Below are 21,357 nucleotides of genomic sequence, written 5' to 3' on the forward strand. Positions count from 1 at the left end.
AGGTTCAAGACAACTGGTAGGGGCGTGATAGTTTGCTGAAAAGCTCCAGCCGGAATTAGTTTGGTATATATCAAAAGGGTGGATTATTCATTAACGAATTTATTTTCAGTGCTGAACGAGGGTTTCGGAGCATCATGGATGGAGCGCAGTTCGGATTCACAAGAGCCCTGTGCTGTCCAGGGTGGGCAAGGGCGACACCTAGCGGCTCCTTTGAGAATTGCATCCTTATGTGATGCCGGCTCACTTCATCTTTTTTTTATCCACCCCCCCCCCCAACACAATACAATACTGCCTTGCGTGATGAACTTGTTGTGTTGAGATGCCACCATCAATCAGTGATGAACCACGCATTGGGCAGGTTGATTCATGTACTAATAAATAAAAATTTCACACAGAGTTTCTATGTCCCATCACCATGCCAGGAGCAGGGTTACGTTTGCTGGCTGGGAGTTGCAGGGACACGGTAGACCAGGGGTAGTCAAACTGCGTCCCTCCAGATGTCCATGGACTACAATTCCCATGAGCTCAAAGAAAGTCTACCGCAGGCGTGGTCAAACTGCGTCCCTCCAGATGTCCATGGACTACAATTCCCATGGGAATTGTAGTCCATGGACATCTGGAGGGACGCAGTTTGACTACCCCTGCAGTAGACTTTCTTTGATCAGTGGTCATGTGATGGGCAATTCTCTCTACAAGGACACTTATTTGCCTCATCTACTTCCATTCCATGAGATTGTATCTAATGAAATGTGTGTGCACATGAAAGCTCATACCCTGAATAAAACTTTGTCTGTCAAAGGTGCCACTGGGGTCTAAATTTGTTCTGCTGCTTCAGACCAACATGGCGATCCACGGAAATCAATTCCCTTTGAGCACTGCAACAAAGGGGGAAACCCATTTTTTTTTAGGGAAAGGGGAAAATGCTATAAGAAATTCACAAGATTCCTTCCATTTCCTCTTCAAGAAATCCTTTTCATCGTGATGAATGCTGTCCCGAAAGTGGTTTCCCAAAAGTACTACCCAAATTGTAAAGGAGGAGGAAGAGAGAACTGAACTCAAAACACACTTAAGGTGCCAGGTCCTAAGTCAAATCATACACAAAATCTGCAGCTCTCACCTCAGCCTCCCCAAAGGCACTGGATTCTTCATTTTGAATTATTTATACACCATTTTAGAGCCTCTTGTGGCGCAGAGTGGTAAGGCAGCAGCCATGCAGTCTGAAAGCTCTGCCCATGAGACTGGCCTGGACATGGGGTACTAGTTGCATTGATGGACAATTTTAACACCTCTGCCAAGCTACTAGAACCCTACCTGGCCAAGCTACTAGAACCCTACCTGGCCCCAGAGCACCTAGCCACAGTGATCCATGCAATGGTTACCTCTAGACTGGACTTCTGCAACTCGGTCTATGCAGGCCTATCCTTATCCTTGATCCAGAAACTACAACTGGTGCAGAATGCTGTGGCCAGGATTCTCACTCAGACATCATGGAGATCCCACATCCGGCTGGCACTCCACATCTGGCTGGCTCCCAGTTGTATTCCGGATTAAGCTTAAGGTTTTGGTAATCACCTTCAAGGCCATATGTGGTCTGGGCCCAGTGTATCTGAGAGACCGCCTCCCTGCCGATACCCCCAAAAGAGCCTTGTGCTCCGCCACCTCCACCTGGCTGCAGATCCCTGGCACCAGAGAAATGCTTCGAACCTCAACAAGGGCCAGAGCCTTCTCGGTCCTACACCCACCTGGTGGAACGAGCTCCCTGAAGAGATCAGGGCCCTGCCCTAACTTCCACCATTCTGTAGGGCCTGCAAGAGGGAGCTCTTCCACCAGGCATTCGCTTGAGGCCGACCGACTCAGAACACCTGCTGGTCCCGTCCCCCCTCAGACGCCCTTCTATGACTGACCAATCTGACCTGCCCTGTCATTGTTGTTCTGTTAATAATGCTGTCCAGGCTGTCCTGTTATGTTATGATTACGTTATGCCACCTTATGCTATGACTTATTTATTTCATTGTTATAATATTCCATGTAAGCCTTCCACAACATTTAATATAGACCGCTCAGAGCCGTAGGGAAGGCCGGTATAGAAATCTAAATAAAATAAATAAAATAATTGTAAAACATGTGGGTTCAAGAACCACATGACACTGGAATCATTGCAGTGCTTTAATTGTGAAGTGCAAGCATCACCAAGACTTTACTGACTATCCCCCCCAAAACCCCACACAGAGTGAGAACAATGGTGGTGATTGAACCCGATTGGCTGTTGCAGAGGCTGCGATGGTTACCTGATCCTAATGCAGACCATGTGCTCAGTCCTCTGTAGGATCACCCTTGTGCACCCAGATACACAACAATAATTTTATTTTTATAGCCTGCCCTTCCTGGTTGGCTCAGGGTAACAATGAGATAGCTGCAGAGTTTTGTTGGTTTGTGCTGGCTTTTCAGTTTAAAATAAAAAATATTTTGATGCGACGGCTTATTGACGATTTCCCAAGAGTTCTTTCTTTATTCAGACTGTATTATAATGTGATCAACACGCCGGTCACATTAAAGGTAAAGGTAAAGGTATCCCCTGTGCAAGCACCGAGTCATGTCTGACCCTTGGGGCGTTTTCATGGCAGACTCAATACGGGGTGGTTTGCCAGTGCCTTCCCCAGTCATTACCGTTTACCCCCCAGCAAGCTGGGTACTCATTTTACCGACCTCGGAAGGATGGAAGGCTGAGTCAACCTTGAGCCAGCTGCTGGGATTGAACTCCCAGCCTCATGGGCAAAGCTTTCAGACAGCTGCCTTACCACTCTGCGCCACAAGAGGCTCGCCGGTCACTTTAGGGTCTGAATAAAGACGAACTCTTGGCAAATTGTCAATAAGCCGTCACATCGAAATGTTCTTTATTTTGGTAGTTCGGCTATAGGCTTCTTTTGCCCCTTTGGCTTTTCAGTTTAGCCCAGCATTAGAATGGCAGATACTGTAAAAGGCCTCATAGTCGGCTCAGTCAGAGACCCCTTTTAAACACGGATCCTTATCCCTCTGATTAGGTCTGTCCCTCATAGGGCTGCTCATGCCAGAATATTTATAGCAGGGGTAGTCAACCTGCGGCCCTCCAGATGTCCATGGACTACAATTCCCATGAGCCCCTGCCAGCGTTTGCTGGCAGGGGCACATGGGAATTGTAGTCCATGGACATCTGGAAGGCCGCAGGTTGACTACCCCTGGGCTAATGTGTATAAGCATCTCGCGTTTCTCTTGGAGGGCGTGTGTGTGTGTGGGATACGTGCGGATTTCTGCGGCTACGAGAAAAACCTGTTGCAAAGATGCCAATTTAACTTGGGAGCAATTTTGGAAACGAGTGGTTCGGCTAGAACAGGGGTAGTCAACCTGCGGCCCTCCAGATGTCCATGGACTACAATTCCCAGGAGCCCCTGCCAGCGAATGCTGGCAGGGGGCTCCTGGGAATTGTAGTTCATGGACATCTGGAGGGCCGCAGTTTGACTACCCCTGGGCTAGAAGTTCACAATGGGGACGAGAGTTCCTTGGCCGACTCTATGCAGAATAAAGACCTTCTATGCCCACAGAAATGTGGTGCGTTGTTGCTTTTGCATAAAAGTGTGATCTTCGGAAGAAAAACGCGTGGAGGCGCGAAAATATTTCCCTCTCGGGCACCATGCGACCGCGGCAGGACTCGAACCTGCAATCTTCTGATCCGAAGTCAGACGCCTTATCCATTAGGCCACGCGGCCCCTACGAAGGCGAGTCTCCACTATGCCTATACGAAGCTGAAGACTGGCGGCCGGGCCATGCTGGAAGATACCATCTTTCTCGGGGGAGACGAAACGTGTCCGAACAATAGCCGAAGCGCTCCGGCTCAGGTGAAAGCAACTCCTTTGGGGGTCTCAGCGGACCGTTCTTCGGGGCCAGTTTCAGACCCGGACGCTGTGGAGCGCCACAAGGGGCGGGTTTCCTTTCCCTGCCTCTTCGCTCACCCCCCTCATCGGGCGAGCTCATTGTAAAGGCCGCCCGAAAAAAGCCCGGATGAGCAGGGGGCGGGGGGGGGGGAGAAGAACGGCATGGTGCTTGGGGAGTTCCGGTCCGGCTTCTGAGGCACGGCGTGCGGAGGGGCGGCGGTCGTTGAAGGGGAACAGCGCGGAAGAGCCGTTAGGGCAGCGAGAGTGGGGGAGGGGCGCTGTTTGTGACGTCCTCTGACCGTTGGCGGGGGACAGTGTCCGTTAGAGACTGAGGGGCGCCGCAGAGGGAGGTGGGAGGGGGGATCCGACCAGCCTGGCTTCTTGGGGTGGGAGAAGTCCTCGGGGGAAGGGGAAAGAAGGCGGAGGCTAGTTTTGCTGCTCATTGGCGGCTCTGGCTGAACCCGACGGGGGTCTCTTGGGCGCAGCAAATGTGCCCCCCTGCTATAAAGCTGATGCTGGTGCTTCAGATCTAAACATACCTCCCTCCGCCCCCCCCCCAAAAAAAACCCAACAACCTTTTTCTTCATGGCTGAGCCTTGATAAGGGAAATTTGCTTCAAGAGAGCAAATTTATTCATTTGATTTGTTTTTTTATACCGCCCTCCTGGTGAAATGGCTCAGGGCAGTGTACAGCGTTGTAGGTAAAGTACAATAGGTAAAAACAAATATAAATTAGAATTAAATTTAAAATGGTTAATACTAGCAGGTTAAAATATCAGTAGCCACAGTTCCCAATCCCAAAGGCCAGGCTGTGGTTTGGGGCTTCTTGTGTATATAATAAGTAGATGGATAGGTGGTGTGCACTTATTTATGTGTCATGAAGGGGGTGAGAGAAGGAGCACCCATTGTGGTACAGGAGGATAGCGCAGCACACTGAAGCTCAGCTCTGTTGCCCTCTGCTTGTTTTCTGACAGATCTGAGCTAGTCCGGAAATCCGACTCTTGTATGGTCTCTGGGCTGATGCAAACTGGTGAAGATGAAATGCTTGGTTCCGAGGACATCACTAACAGTTCTGTTCACATCCCGGATACCTCTGAGATGGTCTTCAGGTTCTTCTACCAGCCACCAGCTGAAGAAGGAGATGGTGCAGGATACTGGTACCGCCTCGGACCAGCAGCGCATCAACTCACTTGGAATCCAGATGCTCTCCAAAGGCCTTCATGAACAGATTTTCCGAGGTGCTCAGGTGCATTACTCAGAGGAAGACATCCGAAAAAGTGTGGAACACCTGCAGAAGCATGATCTGTGGGGAAAAGAGACCTCCACTGTTCCAGATGTGGAGCTGCAGCTGCCCCAGATTTATGGGGCCAACCTTGATGAACATTTCCGTATTTTGGCACAGAAGCAAAACCTCCCATATTTGGAGGCTGCTAAGGAACTTCTGCAGAGTGAGATCTCCCCGATGCCTCAGGAATGGGCTTGGGCAGTTGGATGGACACGATATGGACTCAATGGGGACATGAAAGCAGTAGATTTCCCAGATGAGCGAGCATTGGTGTTTGATGTGGAGGTGTGCATGGAAGAAGGGAATTGCCCTACACTTGCAGTAGCTGTTTCCCCCAGTGCCTGGTAAGATGCAAGGTGGGGCAGAATTCTTGTGCTCCCCTCCTTTTCCTTTGCCCCATAGGTCTTCCTCAGCTATCATTGTACACCTTTAGGCTTGTAGGGGCCACAATCTTTTCCAAGCTCAAGTCAGGGGCTTCCTGCTTTACGACTATATGCACCATTTTGCCACCCCTTCCTCCTGAATTCTTTTTGGTTGCAGCAAACCAGTAGAAAGAGAAAATTTCCTACCTAGGAATTTCCTGGGCCATGGTGCAAAACCAAAACGGTGAGCAGCAGGACCTCCTAGAGGCATTTGATGTGTCTTGAGAACTTTATTGCTAAGATCTCTGTTGATCCACAGAATGCCTAGTCTGGTCAATAAGTTAACTGAGGCATCAGTGTGGGCCTTTACCCACTTTCTTGCAGGATGTTATGTCATGCCTTAGGAGGGATTTTGTATTTTATTTGTGTTGCTTTCCAAGCCCTACTACATTGCTTATTCAATGCTGTATGCTGTTTGAGTAGATTGTCCCCCCCCCCAATCTGCCTTGAGAGTGAGCAAGAAAGAGAGGCTAGAAATTACCATAAGTGAATAAAATGATGTATTTGATTTATAATCTGCCTTTCTCTCCAGTGAGGACCCACAGCAGCTTATCAGTTGGGCCCCTCCGCAGGATCAGGTCCTCGCATTAACACCTGCGACTCTCACCTTGAGTGACTGTCTAGGATGGGAAGGGTCATGGAGTTTTGCCATTTGGTAGTGTTGTGCAGATAGGGATTGCAGCAAAGAAATTAAAAGACGCTTGCTCCTGGGGAGGAAAGCTATGGCAAATCCAGACAGCATCCTAAAAAGCAGAGACATTATCCTGCCAACTAAAGTGCATCTACTCAAGGCTATTGGTCTTCCCAGTTGCAATGGATGGCTGTGAAAGTTGGACCATAAGGAAGGCCGAGCGTTAAAGAATTGAGGCTTTTGAACTCTGGTGCTGGAGAAGACTCTTGCAAGTCCCTTGGACTGCAAGGCGAAGAAACCTAGAGGAGATCAGCCCGGACTGCTCCTTAGAAGGCCAGATCCTGAAGATGAAACTCAAATACTTTGGCCACCTCATGAGAAGGAAGGACTCCCTGGAGAAGAGCCTAATGCTGGGAGTGATTGAGGGCAAAAGAAGAAGGGGATGACAGAGAATGAGGTGGCTGGATGGAGTCACTGAAGCAGTCGGTGCAAACTTAAATGGACTCCGGGGAATGGTAGAGGACAGGAAGGCCTGGAGGATCATTGTTCATGGCGTCACGATGGGTCGGACATGACTTCGCACTCAACAGCAACGTGCTGTGCTGGGGGATTGTTATGTGGGGGGGGGATTGTTGAATGGGTTTTATCCTTAACATACCTGCTCAGAAAGGCCTCTTGCTGAATTCAGTGGAACATTTGTGAATTTTAGACCCATACTCTTGAAATGCGAGAGCTAAAATGGCAGGGTTTATGTGCAGTTGCTCCAGTATTGCCCACGTTTCACATAGATCTAGTGCAAAACTATATGAATAAGTCTGAATACATTTATTAGTAATCCAAATACATTTATTATTCCTCCCTTTTTTATTTGGGGAAGGAGGCCATGGGAAACTGACAAATATTTTATATTTAATTTTAAAGTTTTAATATTTTTTTAAAAATAATATTTAATGTCTTATTTATGTATTTTAACCTTTATAAGCCACTCTGAGCCTCTAGGGATGAGTGGGATATAAATGTAAATAATGTTTCCTATTTCTAGCATTTTTAGTGCTTCTGTTGTGAGTCTTGCTGCTTCCTTATATGCAGGCAAGGACACTTTAGTCTTCTGAACTTGTGACTAATGGAAGGCTGTTGCCTGCGCTTTCCAGGTACTCCTGGTGCAGCAAGCGGCTGATAGAGGAGAGGTATACCTGGTCCAGCCAGTTGACGCTTTCAGACCTTATCCCCCTGGAATCAGGTAGCACCTCCTCTAAGCAGGACTGGCAGGAGAAACTCATGGTGGGCCACAATGTCTCCTTTGATCGAGCACACATCAAAGAGCAGTACCTGATAGAGGTGAGAATCATTCCAGTAGGAGCTTTTGTGAGTCACAGCCTACTTGTTATTTTGCCATATATTGTTTTTTGTATTGGTCACTTGGTAGAACAGCACTTCTTTGGTCCCTTTGAGAATAACTATATATTTCAGGGCTCACGCATGCGTTTCCTGGACACCATGAGTATGCACATGGCCATCTCAGGCTTGTCAGGATTCCAGCGCAGCCTTTGGATGGCAGCAAAGCATGGCAAGAGGAAAGGACAGCAGCAAGTGCAAGAGCACATCAAGAAGATGCGTAGCAAAACTGATGGCCCTGTGGTGAGTTGCATGCTAACTGTTGCAGTCCTTGACTGGGTGTCATCTGCAGTGTGTCACTTCCACCCATCATGTCCATGGGGCTTGAAAAGTGGAGTGTTTTCCAGCATGTCACAGCATGTCTTGGTCAACTCGGGAAGCTTGATAAGAGATGCATTAAGTAATCCCTATATCTCTGTCTCGTATAACAACATTTTATCTAAGCTTAAAAGCATAGATTTTGATTTTGGGTGGTGCTTGGGGCAGGTTGAAAAAAATATATATTTAAAACAATTTCTCGGAGATTGGAGGATAAGAAAATTCAAATATTAAATGCTACTCTATGTAATACTTGTTCCCCCCTGCCAACATATAAAGCCTTACCAGCTTATTTACATTCGCTGGACTCCTGTTTATCAAGGAGGCTTTTCTATTGGCAAGAGTAAACTCTTAAAAGATCCAAACACACTAATCCATATTGTACTAGATTGTCTTTTCAAACCGAACTGTAATTTGAGATTATTTGTCAGACCATTAATTTATGTATAGTCATTGATCAGCATCAAAACTTAGATAAAACCACAGTAACATTCTTAAGTTAACAACCAAGTCCCTTAACAAGGACATCTACACTCTACTGACAATAGAACAAAACTTCACAATTGTAAATAAAGAAATATAATTATCTTTATCTGCAAGTAATATGTTAATTAACAGATCGTCAGTATAGCTAGAGAACCACAGTAACAAAGGTGAAATTAGACTACTTCTGATATCCCAGTAAAAATCACAATGCAGAAGAATATGAATAATCGATTCCATGACTCCTTCAGATAGTAAAAAGTTCCAGCTCTTCAAGACATTTGTCAGATACAAATTTAAGATGTAGATCTAAGTTTCTTATTATAAAATCTGTGCTATGTGAAAGGGATGTCACAAATCTTGTTTATTGCTGATATACTTGGGAACATGTTGAGAGTAAACGTTTGTTATGTATGGAATAACTCAGGTTTTTGATATTTACTCATGTCTCTCTTGATCTGTGATTTGCTATGCCAGTAAAAGTGTCTTGAGTGACAGCAGTGAATATGAAGGCAGAAATATATTTTCTTCCCATTGTCAGAATCCTGTTGATTCTGACATTATTTAGTGATGTGTAGAATGTCAGCCCTGTAGGGGTTGAAGTCAGCTTGTCTTCTTTGCCATGTTTTATTGATTTATATGTATTGCCCTGATATTCCTTCCTGCATTCCACCCCTCCCTGTCCTTCTCACCCCTCCCCAATTCATCTCCTTCCCTCCTCCCCTCCACCCTTTGGACCCTTGAAATAGGTTAAAATAGGTTCAGAATAGTTGAAATAGGTTCAAAGGTAGAACTGGAGCTTGGAGTGTGCTCATTCTGTTTAGCATCTGTAGATTTGTAGATCTTTGTATTGTTTTGGAAACTTTGGATAGTGAATTCAGACCCTCATTTGCCAGTTGAGATAAAAAATGAAAAGGGTGGGGGGAAAACTAGAACTGGAAGCATAAAAACCCAATTGGTAACAGTTAGGACCGTCAAAGGTTGAATGTCTTTATTTTTTAAATTATATTACTTTTATTATTGTTCACAGTTTTTTTTAAAAGCAAAGGCAAGAAGGTTTAAAAGATTGGTAACATCTGTTAGTTTTTGTCCAAATGCTAGAAGTTGGATTCAGCCTGAGTGGAGCAGGTAGACATCAGGATGTACATTTGTTCCAGGGACATCTGGGGCATGGAAATGTCAGACATAAATCTGCTGTATTGTTAAGTTTACCACAGTATTATGTTTCCCTGTTATTTTCCTAAGATCTGCGATCCAGTTGGCTTGATAGATTAATTTCTCTGTCTTGTGCTCTAGCTCAAGGTGTAACAATAATGTTTTCCTGTTTAAGAGAGCAAACTGTGATTTAAAGTCCTCCATGTGCACCTTAATAATACTTGCTCACGCTTCAATATGAAGAGTTGGTTTTTAGATCTCGCTTTTCACAACCCAAAGGAATCTCACAGTGGCTTACAATCAGCTTCCCTTCCTCTCTGGCAAACAGACACTCCATGAGGTCGGTGATGCTGTGAGAGCTGTGACACATTGACTCAGGGTGGGTTTTTGCAGCTGTGTGACTGGGAGATTTTCACAGATGGAGGAAGGGTATTGTCTTAGCAAAAGGATTCTGAATTTGCATGTGGAAAGAAGTGGGTGCTGGCAAAATACTGAATGGGAGAGAAGAATAAGAAAGTTTTAAAATATCACCTTGCAGATTGCCTCCTGGGACTGGGTGAATATAAGCAGCATCAACAACCTAGTAGATGTGCATGCCCTCTATGTAGGGGGTCAGCCATTGCAGAAAGAGGCCCGGGAACTCTTTGTGAAGGGAAGCATGAAAGACATCAGGAACAATTTCCAGGTAAGGATGGAATCTATTGGACAAGATCTTTTAACAGAATAGACAGAGGAGCTGAACATGGGTTTTGTACGAGCAATGCCTAGGGGTCGGACCCTGTCAACTCCAGCTGAAGCAAGGGCTAGGAGGGACTACTGCATTCAGTCTGTAAGCTGCTGCCAGACAGAGGAGATAATGCTGGAATAGTTTGATTAATACCTGTGCCTAGGTGTGAACGCTGTATGAAGAACTGGCTTATAATTTACTTTATCATTGCTTCTCCTTTTCCCAAAGGAACTGATGAGATATTGTGCTCTTGATGTTCAAGCTACACATGAGGTATTCCAGGAGCAGCTTCCACTCTTCATGAAAAGGTAAGATGTTGGGGCACACTCATACTGAGACACCAGTGCTGCCAGAACTTAGAGAGGCACAAAGAGAAGAGTCTCACTTGGGTATTATATTTATTTAAATATCTATACCCTGGTTTTCTTCTTACAGTGGCTTAAAGATAATACTTGAAATACTACAGATTAAAACTGGGAGAAAAAGCTCCTTCCTCAATTCACTGTCTGGCTCCCCTGCCACCTTAAAAATGGATTCATATCCATCAAAAGCTCTGGCAGCCTAGGGCTAGTTCATCAACATCTAGTTTCCTGAACTGAAACAAAGTCTTTCAGGCCAAATGAACTGCATCCAAGGGAAGAACTTGCAAATGTAATTTGTCCATTATTTTTGACAATCCTTGGAGAACAGGTGAAGTGCCAGGTGATTGGAGGTCGGTGCATGTTGTCCCCATCTTCAAGAAAGGGAAAAAGGAGGGTCCGGGTTACTACTGACCTGTCAGCTTGACATCTGTAGCTGGCAAAATTTTGGAACAAATCATCAAACAATCGGCCCTTAAGCAGCTGGAACAGAGAGCTGTGATTTCTAAGACTCAGCACAGGTTTTGCTAGAACAAGTCATGTCAGACCAACCTTATCTCTTTTTTCGAGAAAGTAACTACCTTGCTGGATGAGGGGAATGCTGTGGACATAATTTATCTGGATTTCAGTAACGCTTTTGTTAAGGTTCCACATGATATTCTTGTTGACAAGTCGGTAAAATGCGGTATGGATCCTAATTTAATATCAGGTGGCTCAATAACTGTTTGACGGATCGTACCCAAAGGGTACTTGTAAATGGTTCAGCATCCTCTTGGAAAAGAGTGACAAGTGGAGTGTCCCAGGGATCTGTCCTGGGGCCTGTGTTGTTCAACATATTTGTAAGTGATTTTGATTTGGATGGAGGAATAGAAGGGGTGCTTACTAAATTTGCAGATGATACTAAACTGGGAGTTGTAGCAAACAGCAGATGACAAAATCAGAATCAAGATTAGGATAACCTTGACAGGCTGGAAAACTGGGCTAAAAATGAATAAAATGAATTTCAATAGTGATAAATGTACATTTCTGCATTTTTGGAGGAAAAATCATATGCATCAGTATAGGATGGAGGAGACCTGTCTTGGCAGTAGTATACTCAAAAAGGATCTAGGAATCTTAGTACACTGAACATGAGTCAGCAGTATGACACAGTGGCTAAAAAGGCAAAAGGGACTTTGGGCTGTATCAAAAGGAGTATAGTGTCTAGATTACACAAGACGATGGTACTGCTTTAGTCTGCTCTGGTTAGACCTCACTTAGAGTACTGTGTTTAGTTTTGGGCACCACAATTGAAGAAGGGCAACGAAAATGGTGAGGGGTTTGAAGACCAAGACATATGAGGAATGGTTGAGGGGGCTTGGTCTGTTTAGCCTGAAGAGAAGACAACTAAGAGGTGATATAACGGCCATCTTCAAGTACTTGAAGGGATCTCAGAGGATGGGGCAGAGTTGTTTTCCAACCCAGAGGATCAGACCAAAACCAGTGGAATGAAATTAGTTTGGAAGAATTTTCAGCTAAACATCTGGAAGAAGTTCCTGACAGAGCAGTTCCTCAGAGGAACAAACTTCCTCTGGATAACTATATAATATATACTGGAAGAGAGTATATACATATAAACAGTGTAACAAAGCTGGATTGCACAACTAAAATCAATGTAATAAAAACAGATAATGTTTCTATTTACCTATCTGTAGGGACTCTGAATATTTGGTTTCTTGGTTATGCTCTATGGGAAGGATTTTTAGCAACTTATTTGCTAAGATTGGTGTCTAAAGTTTATATAACCATATCCAGATGTTGCAAGCCAAGTGGTTTCTATGTTGTTTTCAACCCTCTTTTTCCTTTTCCAGGTGTCCCCATCCTGTGACATTTGCAGGGATGCTGGAAATGGGGGCCTGCTACCTCCCTGTCAACCATAATTGGGAGAGATACCTGGATGAAGCACAAGTCACATATGAGGAACTGCAAAAGGAGATGAAGAAGTCCTTGATGAATCTGGCTGACGACGCCTGCCAGCTGCTTCATGAGGAGAGGTAGTGGCATTGATGTTGGAGGGGCAGAATATTGCATGATGCCTCCACTGAGTACCTTCAGATGGAGCTGCCTGTTAGGCTGACAGCCAGGCCTGGTCTCAGTTGAGCAGCTGCAGAGTAGGTAGGGGGTGAAGTGATAGGCAGAAAGGGGGATTTGATCTCCTGTTCTGTTCCACCAATGAGTTCTAGCTACAGTCTTGTCATGTCTTAAGGAGAAAGCACCTGAGGGAGGGGCATTTCATGGGAACAATGACTCCTACCGAAGGATGAAGCTACTTTTCCATCAGTCACTCTTGTGCTTCAATGCTTACCCTCTCCTGTCACCTTCCCAACTGTTTATTTAGTTATAATCTGCCTTTCTTAGTGAAACTCAAGGTGGTTTATACAGTTAAAACCAATGTAATAGATTGTATATAACAGGCTGTCATCAACAGTGGAATAATAAAACTTTTACATAAATTGTATTTAGGCTGATCTTGTATTGAGTCGGGGATTGGACTAGATCGCCTGTATGGCCCCTTCCAACTCTAGGATTCTATGATAAGCAAAGCATTTAAAATTGTATAATATATACTGGAAGAGAGTATATACGTATAAACAGTGCAACAAAGCTGGATTGCACAACTAAAAATCAATGTAATAAAAACAGATAATGTATACAATGAATAAAGCAATGGAAACTGCCTGAAATTTTACAGATTATAATTACTAATAATTTATTAATAAAAATAATGACATATGTACGGAACAGTAAAAGGAATACATTACATCGCACCATCTTAAATCGCTCCGCGGGAGCGGCATAAATAAAACATTAAGGGCCCTGGCGGAGGGCCCTGTCCAGGATGAGGAATGGTAGCCATTGGCCCCTTCCCCCGGAATGGCAAGCGGAGGGCCCAATCTGGGCCCTCCGCTTGCCATTCTGGCCCCAATGGCCCAATCAGTCCCTTGGCAACAACCCACCTCCCCCCCAAACCGCCGCCTTCTATGCACGCCGCCATTGCTGGCCACCATCGGCCGCCTCCACATGCTTTCCTGCCTCCCCTTTCAAAGCCCGCTCTTCAGCCCGCCCTTACCAGCGGGCTTTGAAGTCATGCTAACGAAATTCTTCCTGCTATTCTTACTTGAGCGGCAACAAGCAAACAGGTTAGGTTCCCGGGGCTGCATGGTCTGTCGGCTCAATGATTCAATGATTTATTGAAGTCACTAGTAATCAAGCCCGCTGTACTTACAATACAGCAGGCGCTAGATCATGGTCTCGCGGCCGGCGAGCCTGCAGGCCGCCGGCACGCGGGACACGGCGGCCTGACGCAGCGAGAGGCACCTGCCAGCTGCGCTTCTATCCATCCAGACTTCCCTTTATCTCCGTTCTCCCTCCCTTCTATCCATTTCTCTTCTGCCTTTCTTTCTCCCATTGCTTCATCTCCTTTCTCCCCTTCTCTCTCTCTTTCTCCCTTTCTCCATGCCTGCCTGCCTGCCTGCCTCCCTCTCTCCCGTGTTCTCGCCACTGCGTCTTTCTCCTCCCTCCCTTCACACTCAGGACTTCTAAGCCAAATACTCAAGGTATATATTTCCCATATTTTTAGATAGCCAGTCTTGGAGCTTTGGGATGTGGTTTTCCTTCCATTGTTTAGCATACAGCAGCCTGGCAGCTATAATCATCTGCAAGACAATTATCCAATATTCACCTGAAATTGCAGGAAGACAATTTAGTAACATTGTATCTGGAGTACATGGAATTTTTATCTCTAGGCCAGCTGACATTATCTGTGCTATTTCCCAAAAGTTATGAGCATGATCCACATTTCCACCACATGTAAAAGAAGTCTGCCTTCTTCTCACTGCAGTGCCTACATTGGGTGTTGTTACTTGTATGAATTTTTGCTAATCTTAAGGGTGTTAGATGCCACCTATGTATCATCTTTAGCAGGTTCTCTTTCAGTGAAAGGCTAGCCGTGAAAGCTGTACCCTGGGTAAAAATAAATCTCTGTATCCTCAAAGTTTTCTTTTAGATCTTCTTGCCGTTTATTAGAATATTTTACAGGGTTTGAGACATACTTGCAGTAATATACAATATGCTTGAGAAATAATTTTATTTCCATCTGAAATCAATAATTCTTCAAACTATTAGATTTCTCAGCACAGCTTTTCCTCTGTGACTATGAATTAATTTCATTAAACTTTAAGTATGCAAATTTTGGGATTTAAATTGTACTAAAAATTTCAAGATCTTTGTATGATACCACTACTTAATGACCCAGTTCATATATTCAATGAGATTTATAAAATACGATTTCATAGAAGTACTTTTCTCATCTGTCATCTCATTATCAATGGATGCTAGGGCAGAAAAATCAGGTAATAACTTATTTTTTACTTGATCCCACATGTTTAGTATGCTATTTATTATGGTATTATTGTTATGGTATTTCCTCTGGTTTACTCTTTTTACCCACGGCCAACATTGGGACCTTTACAGAACTTGTTTTAATTTAGTTGCATCTATTTCACTTACATCAGTGGTCTCCAACCTGCGGGCCGCGGCCCGGTGCCGGGCTGCGAAGGCCATGGCACCAGGCCGCGGCTCCCTCTCCCCGCCCCCCCCCCCCCGCAGTAAAAAACTTCCCAGGCCGCAAGCTTGCGGCCCGGGAAGCTTCTTACTACGGGAGGGCGCGGAGAGGGAATCAGGGCCGGGCCGCGCATCGCGCGGGCACGGCCCGCGCAGGTGCGGCCCAATGCGCGGGCGCGGCCCGTGGGCGCGGCCGGTCCCTGCGGGCGCAGCCCAATGCCCTGCCGGTCCCCAGCCTCAGAAAGGTTGGGGACCACTGACTTACATGATCACTTATCCACTGTGTTCTGGAAGCCTGATAATTTGAAATTACGTACATCAAACCTTACATTTGTTTTCTTATTGTACATGTTACTAATTCTTCAGATTGTTTGGATGGCAGCATATTTTACTAAGGGGAAGATGGCTCAGCAAGGAGTTGTAGTTGTCACCATCATTCATGCTGGACATATGTAGACCGAATTGGGAGCTAATTGCAGATGAGTAACTTTGACTGGGAAGAGCATTTCAAGCTCTGTCCCAGACTGCTGTAAATCAGATGGACTCTTCTGCAAAGACGTAGACTGGAAAAGAGATATGTCAGAATAACTCATGTGTTGTGTTTTGTATGGCGCAGGTACAAGGATGACCCCTGGTTATGGGATTTGGAGTGGGACATCCAAGAGTTTAAGCAGAAGAAGAAAACTGGGAAGAAGAAGAATCAAGATGGTGGTGCTGTACCTCCCAAAGCAGTGGAAAAGGCCTCCATGCTGGAGTGGCAGGAAGGTAAAGCGCTATCATAATTGCCCAACTGCTTGCTCGTGTGGGTCTCATTTATCCCAGCACCAAGAAGTAAGGCTTGTTTTCAGATTCTGATGTATTTGTATTCTTCCATTATGGGGCTTAGATACTTGCATTTTCAGTGAAAGCCAAGGGTTGTCTGAAGCTCAACACCTCAAAGAGGTCGTATGGCTGGCTAGGAAGGGTCCAAACAAGGAAATGTGATTGCCCAACCTGGATGGGGTGCAGCTGACAGTGGCTCACAGTAGCTCATACTGGGTGTGATCCTAGACGTTTCCCTTGCTATGGAGGTGCAGATCACAAAAGTAGTGCAGCTGGCATTCTTTCACCTAAACCAAACCAAACTACTAGGACCGTACTTGGTCCTGGAACACCTAACCACAGTGATCCGTGTGACGGTCACCTCTAGACTTGATTCCTGCAACTCACTGTACGCGGGCCTATCCTTATCCCTGATCCAGAAACTTCAACTGGTACAGAATGCAGTGGCCAGGATTCTCATGAGAACACCTTGGAGGGCCCAAAGCCAGCCCATAGTCCAACAGTTGCAATGGTTACCAGTTGAATACCAAATCATGCTTACGGCCTTGGTAATTACCTTTAAGGCCAAATGCTATTTGGGTCCAATGTACCTGAGAGACCGTCTCTCTGCCTATACCTCCCCAAAGAGCGCTAGCCTCAGCTAATATCAACAGGCTAGCAATCCTAAGGCCTCAATGAGATTGATTATTTTATGTATAGACCACCACAGTTGCTTGTGGCAGATAACAAAAGCCCACAATAAAATCCCCTAGACAATAAAACCCAATAAAACACTGTCCTGGCTCCCACCTGGTGGAAGAAGCTCCCAGATGAGATCTGGGCCCTGTCTGAACTACCACAAGGCTTACAAAATAGAGCTCTTCCACCAGGCATTTGGTCGAGGCCAGTAAATCTATTGGGCTCCCACCCAACCCCTATCCAGATGAGCATATACTATAGAATTGCTGAAGAAATATTACATATTATTATGTCACACTATGATTGTTGTTGACAATGAGACTGTTGATATAGTTACTGAACATGCTTGTACATTATGATTGTTGTTGACATTGATGTCAATTTTTTGACAAGTACCAAACTTACCTCTATTCACCCACCTAGTATTTTCTGTAAACCACCCTGAGCTGCATTTATGGTATATAAATGCAAATAAATTTATACATATATAATGTATAAATGCAAATACATTTTATATGTGTGTGGGTGTATGTATATGTATGTATGTGTATATATAAAGCCTGTATCAAATTTTATACCAAGCTGTAGATTCTTTAGGGCCACTGAACAACTGTGACCATGTAGAGTCAAGGCTCTTGATGCAGGGTGCAATGTGCGTACAGACTAACATTGTCCTCCAAATGCCTTGAATAATTTCTTTTCTGGTATGTTTGTTGAGAACAGATCCTGGTCCCCCTACTGAAGAGGAGGAGCAGAACATCCCTGCCAGCCGGCTATTCTTGGACCATCTGAAGGAGACTGTTACTTTGCAGCCAAAGAGGATTCAGCATCTGCCTGGCCATCCAGGGTAAGTTGCTAAAGGAAGCTTCCATAAACTGCTTTCAATAGAAACATCTACATAATGGTTTGTAAAAAGTTAGGAACACAAGTATAAAATAAGCCCAATTAAACAAAACCTTGATATCACTATAGATGGTGTTGCTCATACTGTAGTCGGCTCTTTGAAAATGCCTCTTTCTGTAGTAGAGGGATAGAATTACAAACCCAAAACTTTACAAACTTACTTCTCTGGGTTGCTTTTATCCAAGGTAGAAGAAAAGATAAAAAGTAGACTTGAGGGTTGGTGGAGGGAAGCCATGGCCCTAATCCACACTAATACTCTGTTCACCCCCCACCTGTTTTTACAATTTGATCAGCCAGTGTGCAGTCACCAATATATAGCACTTACTATAGACATATGGTCTTCTTCCTCCTCTACCTTCCAAACACTATTCCCGTAGGTGGTATCGTAAACTGTGTCCCCGTCTAGGTGATCCCAGTTGGGTACCTGGGCCAAGTCTCATCAGCCTGCAGATGAGAGTGACTCCAAAGCTCATGCGACTCACCTGGGATGGCTTTCCGCTGCACCACTCTGAGAAGTATGGCTGGGGTTATCTGGTGCCAGGAAAGAAGGAGAGACCAACAGAGGATGGTCCGGGTGTCCAGTCATCTTTGTGCCCGTTCAGGTAAGAACCTTCTGCAGCAGCCATTGAGTGTGGGGGGCGGGGGAGTGTCATTAGGTTGTAGCCATTTATTTATTTAATACTGTGTTATCTTTTTTTCTCCTAAAAGGCAGATCTTTATTTTTGCATTTTCAATACATTAATTAAAAACAAAATTTTAACAACCACTACAGCAGTATGTTCAACAAACATGACTAGATCCTAAGTCTAAATATGATTATTCCTATCCCTCTTTGTTAAGTGCTGTCTGACTTAGAATCATAGAGTTGGAAGCGGCTTACAAGCCATCTAGTCCAAGGTTGTCCAGTCACTAATGGGTTGCCCCTCCTCCCTATTTTGAAGAGTGAGATGCTACTTGCCCACCTTTAGTCTTGTGGCACATCTCCTGTCCTCCAAGAAGTCTTGAAGGCGATAAGACAAAGGCTCTGCAAGCTCACTGGAAAGTTCACAGTCAGAGTAGTTCAGCAATGGAATAGGCTGCCTAAGGAGGTGGTGAGCTCCCCCTCACTGGCCGTCTTCAAAGAAAGGTTGGATACACACTTTTCTTGGATGCTTTAGGATGCTTTGGGCTGATCCTGCGTTGAGCAGGGGGTTGGACTAGATGGCCTGTATGGCTTCTTCCAACTCTATGATTCTATGATTCTTTGAGCACTCTCCAGTGCAGACTGCCTGGTGTCAGGGACCTACAGTCATGGAATCATAGAGTTGGAAGGGACCTCCAGGGTAATCTAGTCCAACCCTTCTTTGAAAGTTTTTAAGCAGAGGCTAGATACTCATCTGACAGAAAGGCTGATTTTATGAACTTAGGCAGATTTGTGAGTTGGTGGGCAGGAAGGGATGTGGCAATGTTTGTCTCTTGTGGCCCTTCCTTGCATACTGAGGGAATTGCTGGTTGCCACTGTGGGATGGTAGGAGATTTTTGGTGCGTGTTGGATCACTTGGGCATGAAATTGGGGTCGCTGTGGGTGGGCAGGTAGTTGTTAGTTCCTGCAGTATGAAGAATGCAGGGAATTCAAAACCTCTCTGTCCACCTGTGATCCCAATTCTGTCCACCCCCTGTCTGCCTAAATTCACAGAATCAGCATTTCTGTCAGATGGCTATCTCGTCTCTGCTTTAAAACTTCCAAAGAAGAATCCACCACCTCCCGAGGAAGCCTGTTCCACTGAGGAACCGCTCTGTCAGGAATTTCTTCTGAGCTTCTTCATCCTGTAGTGCTTCTTTTCTGAATTCAGCTTGAACATTTGGCTTTTCTCATACTATATATGTTAACAGTCTGTAAGATTTTGAGCATAATTTAACTCACATGAGAAATTAATAGAGCAGTCCAAATGTTGCTGCAGTTTTTGACATCTCCTTTTTTCAGTCTTGAAATTTAAAGTAAACATTTCCAGTCCATGGACCAATGTTTTATTTTCCATATTTGTTGCCATATTCTTGTTAGACTTTGATGGACCCGGTTTTTGCAGCTTGGAATCAAACATCTTGAGCCTCTGGCAAATCCATCAAACATCTTGAGCTTCTGACACATTTTCTAATTTGCTAGCATCAGGTCTAGAAAATCCATGATGTCTGAGCACTCAGGATGTCAGGGCTTAATAAAAAAGCTGTCCTTAATATCTACAGAACTGGGTTCTCATAAACAAAATGGAGAAACTAGGTCGGATCTGAGTTGTTTCTTGTTCTCCTGATGGCCAGCAGAAATTTGACTGCCCATAAGGGCAGTCAACTAGTGTCTTTTGCTCAGGCCACTAAATTGATTTGTATTTGGAAATGGTAGCTTAAATTTAAAAGGGGTTGAAATCACAAGATTAAATGTGTGGATTGTGCGGGGGGTTGGACTAGATGACCCATGAGGTACCTTCAAACTCTATGATTCTATGATAGGGCAGTCGCATGTTCAGAAAAACCAGTACACATAACTGCACTTCCTTTCCTTTGATCTCTCTCTTTACCCCCTCTTCCCGGCAAAGTGTAGATTGTAAGCTACAAAAGCAGAAACTAGGGTTTATAGCAGGCCTGGAGAAAATGTAATGTCGTTTTGACATTATCTGCTATTTGCTGTAGATCAACCCCCCCAAAAGGGGGGGGACTAGAATTGAAACCAAAAAAACCCAACTGGTAACAGTTAGGACCTACAAAGGTTGAATGTTTGTATTGCTAAAATTATATTAGTTTTATTGTGCACAATTTTTAAAAACAACTATGGGACTTAAAAACATACTTATGCATTATTAGCAGCAGTGGTTTGCTGGTTTGGGGAGCATGACTTGGGAAAGGGAACAGGAAGGTTCATCAAAGCCTTTGAAGAGATGGGTTTGAGAGATATGAAACAGAGAGCTCCTTTAATCTAATTAAGGAGATGATAGCCAAAACTTGGGATAAAGGTAAAGGTAAAGGTATCCCCTGTGCAAGCACCGAGTCATGTCTGACCCTTGGGGTGACGCCCTCTAGCGTTTTCATGGCAGACTCAATACGGGGTGGTTTGCCAGTGCCTTCCCCAGTCATGACCGTTTACCCCCCAGCAGCAAGCTGGGTACTCATTTTACCGACCTCGGAAGGATGGAAGGCTGAGTCAACCTTGAGCCGGCTGCTGGGATCGAACTCCCAACCTCATGGGCAAAGCTTTCAGGCGGCTGCCTTACCACTCTGCGCCACAAGAGGCTCTTGGGATAGATGTGCCAATAATCTAGGATTTATGAAATCCCATTTAAAACTATAGATATGAGCTAAAATGTTTTGGGAACTGTCAGTGAGATTGATCTGAAAGGAAGAGGGACCTTTTACCTTGAGATAAACTGAGGATAAAAGTAATACCAAGACAGGTTCCTGTGTTTTAATATTTCAATGGAAACATGACATGTGATTCTTACTAAGAACCACTGTCATGTTTCAGTCACTAAATGGCACAGGGGAAAAAAATCTGGGCAAAGTCAGCCTAAAGGGTTATTGGCAAAAATGCATGCAGGTCTTCAGGAGGGGGATAAAATAAGGTTGGAATATAAAACCTGGTAGGAAGCAGTTTTAGGTTTGCCTGTTTCAGTGGATGAATAGGCGGAAAGCATTGGGGAGA

At 44.8% G+C, this 21,357-nt stretch overlaps 1 protein-coding gene and 1 non-coding gene across 8 annotated transcripts in view; one reads left to right on the plus strand and one right to left on the minus strand.

Annotated features, from left to right (window-relative positions):
* Positions 1-3,670: 3,670 nt before the first annotated feature.
* TRNAR-UCG (transfer RNA arginine (anticodon UCG)) lies at positions 3,671-3,743 on the minus strand. The gene has a single exon. It is a non-coding gene; the product is annotated as a tRNA-Arg (tRNA).
* A 305-nt stretch (positions 3,744-4,048) lies between these two features.
* Positions 4,049-21,357, plus strand: part of POLG (DNA polymerase gamma, catalytic subunit) — a 46,084-nt gene continuing 28,775 nt past the window's right edge. For 2 of the 7 annotated variants that reach the window (XM_077317897.1, XM_077317901.1), the window contains exons 1-9: positions 4,286-5,536; positions 7,397-7,583; positions 7,716-7,883; positions 10,135-10,281; positions 10,552-10,631; positions 12,533-12,715; positions 15,901-16,049; positions 17,508-17,631; positions 18,065-18,289. In XM_077317897.1, coding sequence (XP_077174012.1) covers positions 4,944-5,536; positions 7,397-7,583; positions 7,716-7,883; positions 10,135-10,281; positions 10,552-10,631; positions 12,533-12,715; positions 15,901-16,049; positions 17,508-17,631; positions 18,065-18,289 — 1,856 coding nt within the window. In that variant the 5' untranslated portion in view covers positions 4,286-4,943. Of the gene's footprint in view, positions 4,105-4,285; positions 5,549-7,396; positions 7,584-7,715; positions 7,884-10,134; positions 10,282-10,551; positions 10,632-12,532; positions 12,716-15,900; positions 16,050-17,507; positions 17,632-18,064; positions 18,290-21,357 lie in introns of those variants that run through there. The other 5 variants (XM_077317899.1, XM_077317898.1, XM_077317900.1 and 2 more) reach the window with 5 other exon arrangements.

This window comes from Paroedura picta, chromosome 18, assembly GCF_049243985.1.
Source record: "Paroedura picta isolate Pp20150507F chromosome 18, Ppicta_v3.0, whole genome shotgun sequence".
NCBI classification, from domain to species: domain Eukaryota; kingdom Metazoa; phylum Chordata; class Lepidosauria; order Squamata; family Gekkonidae; genus Paroedura; species Paroedura picta.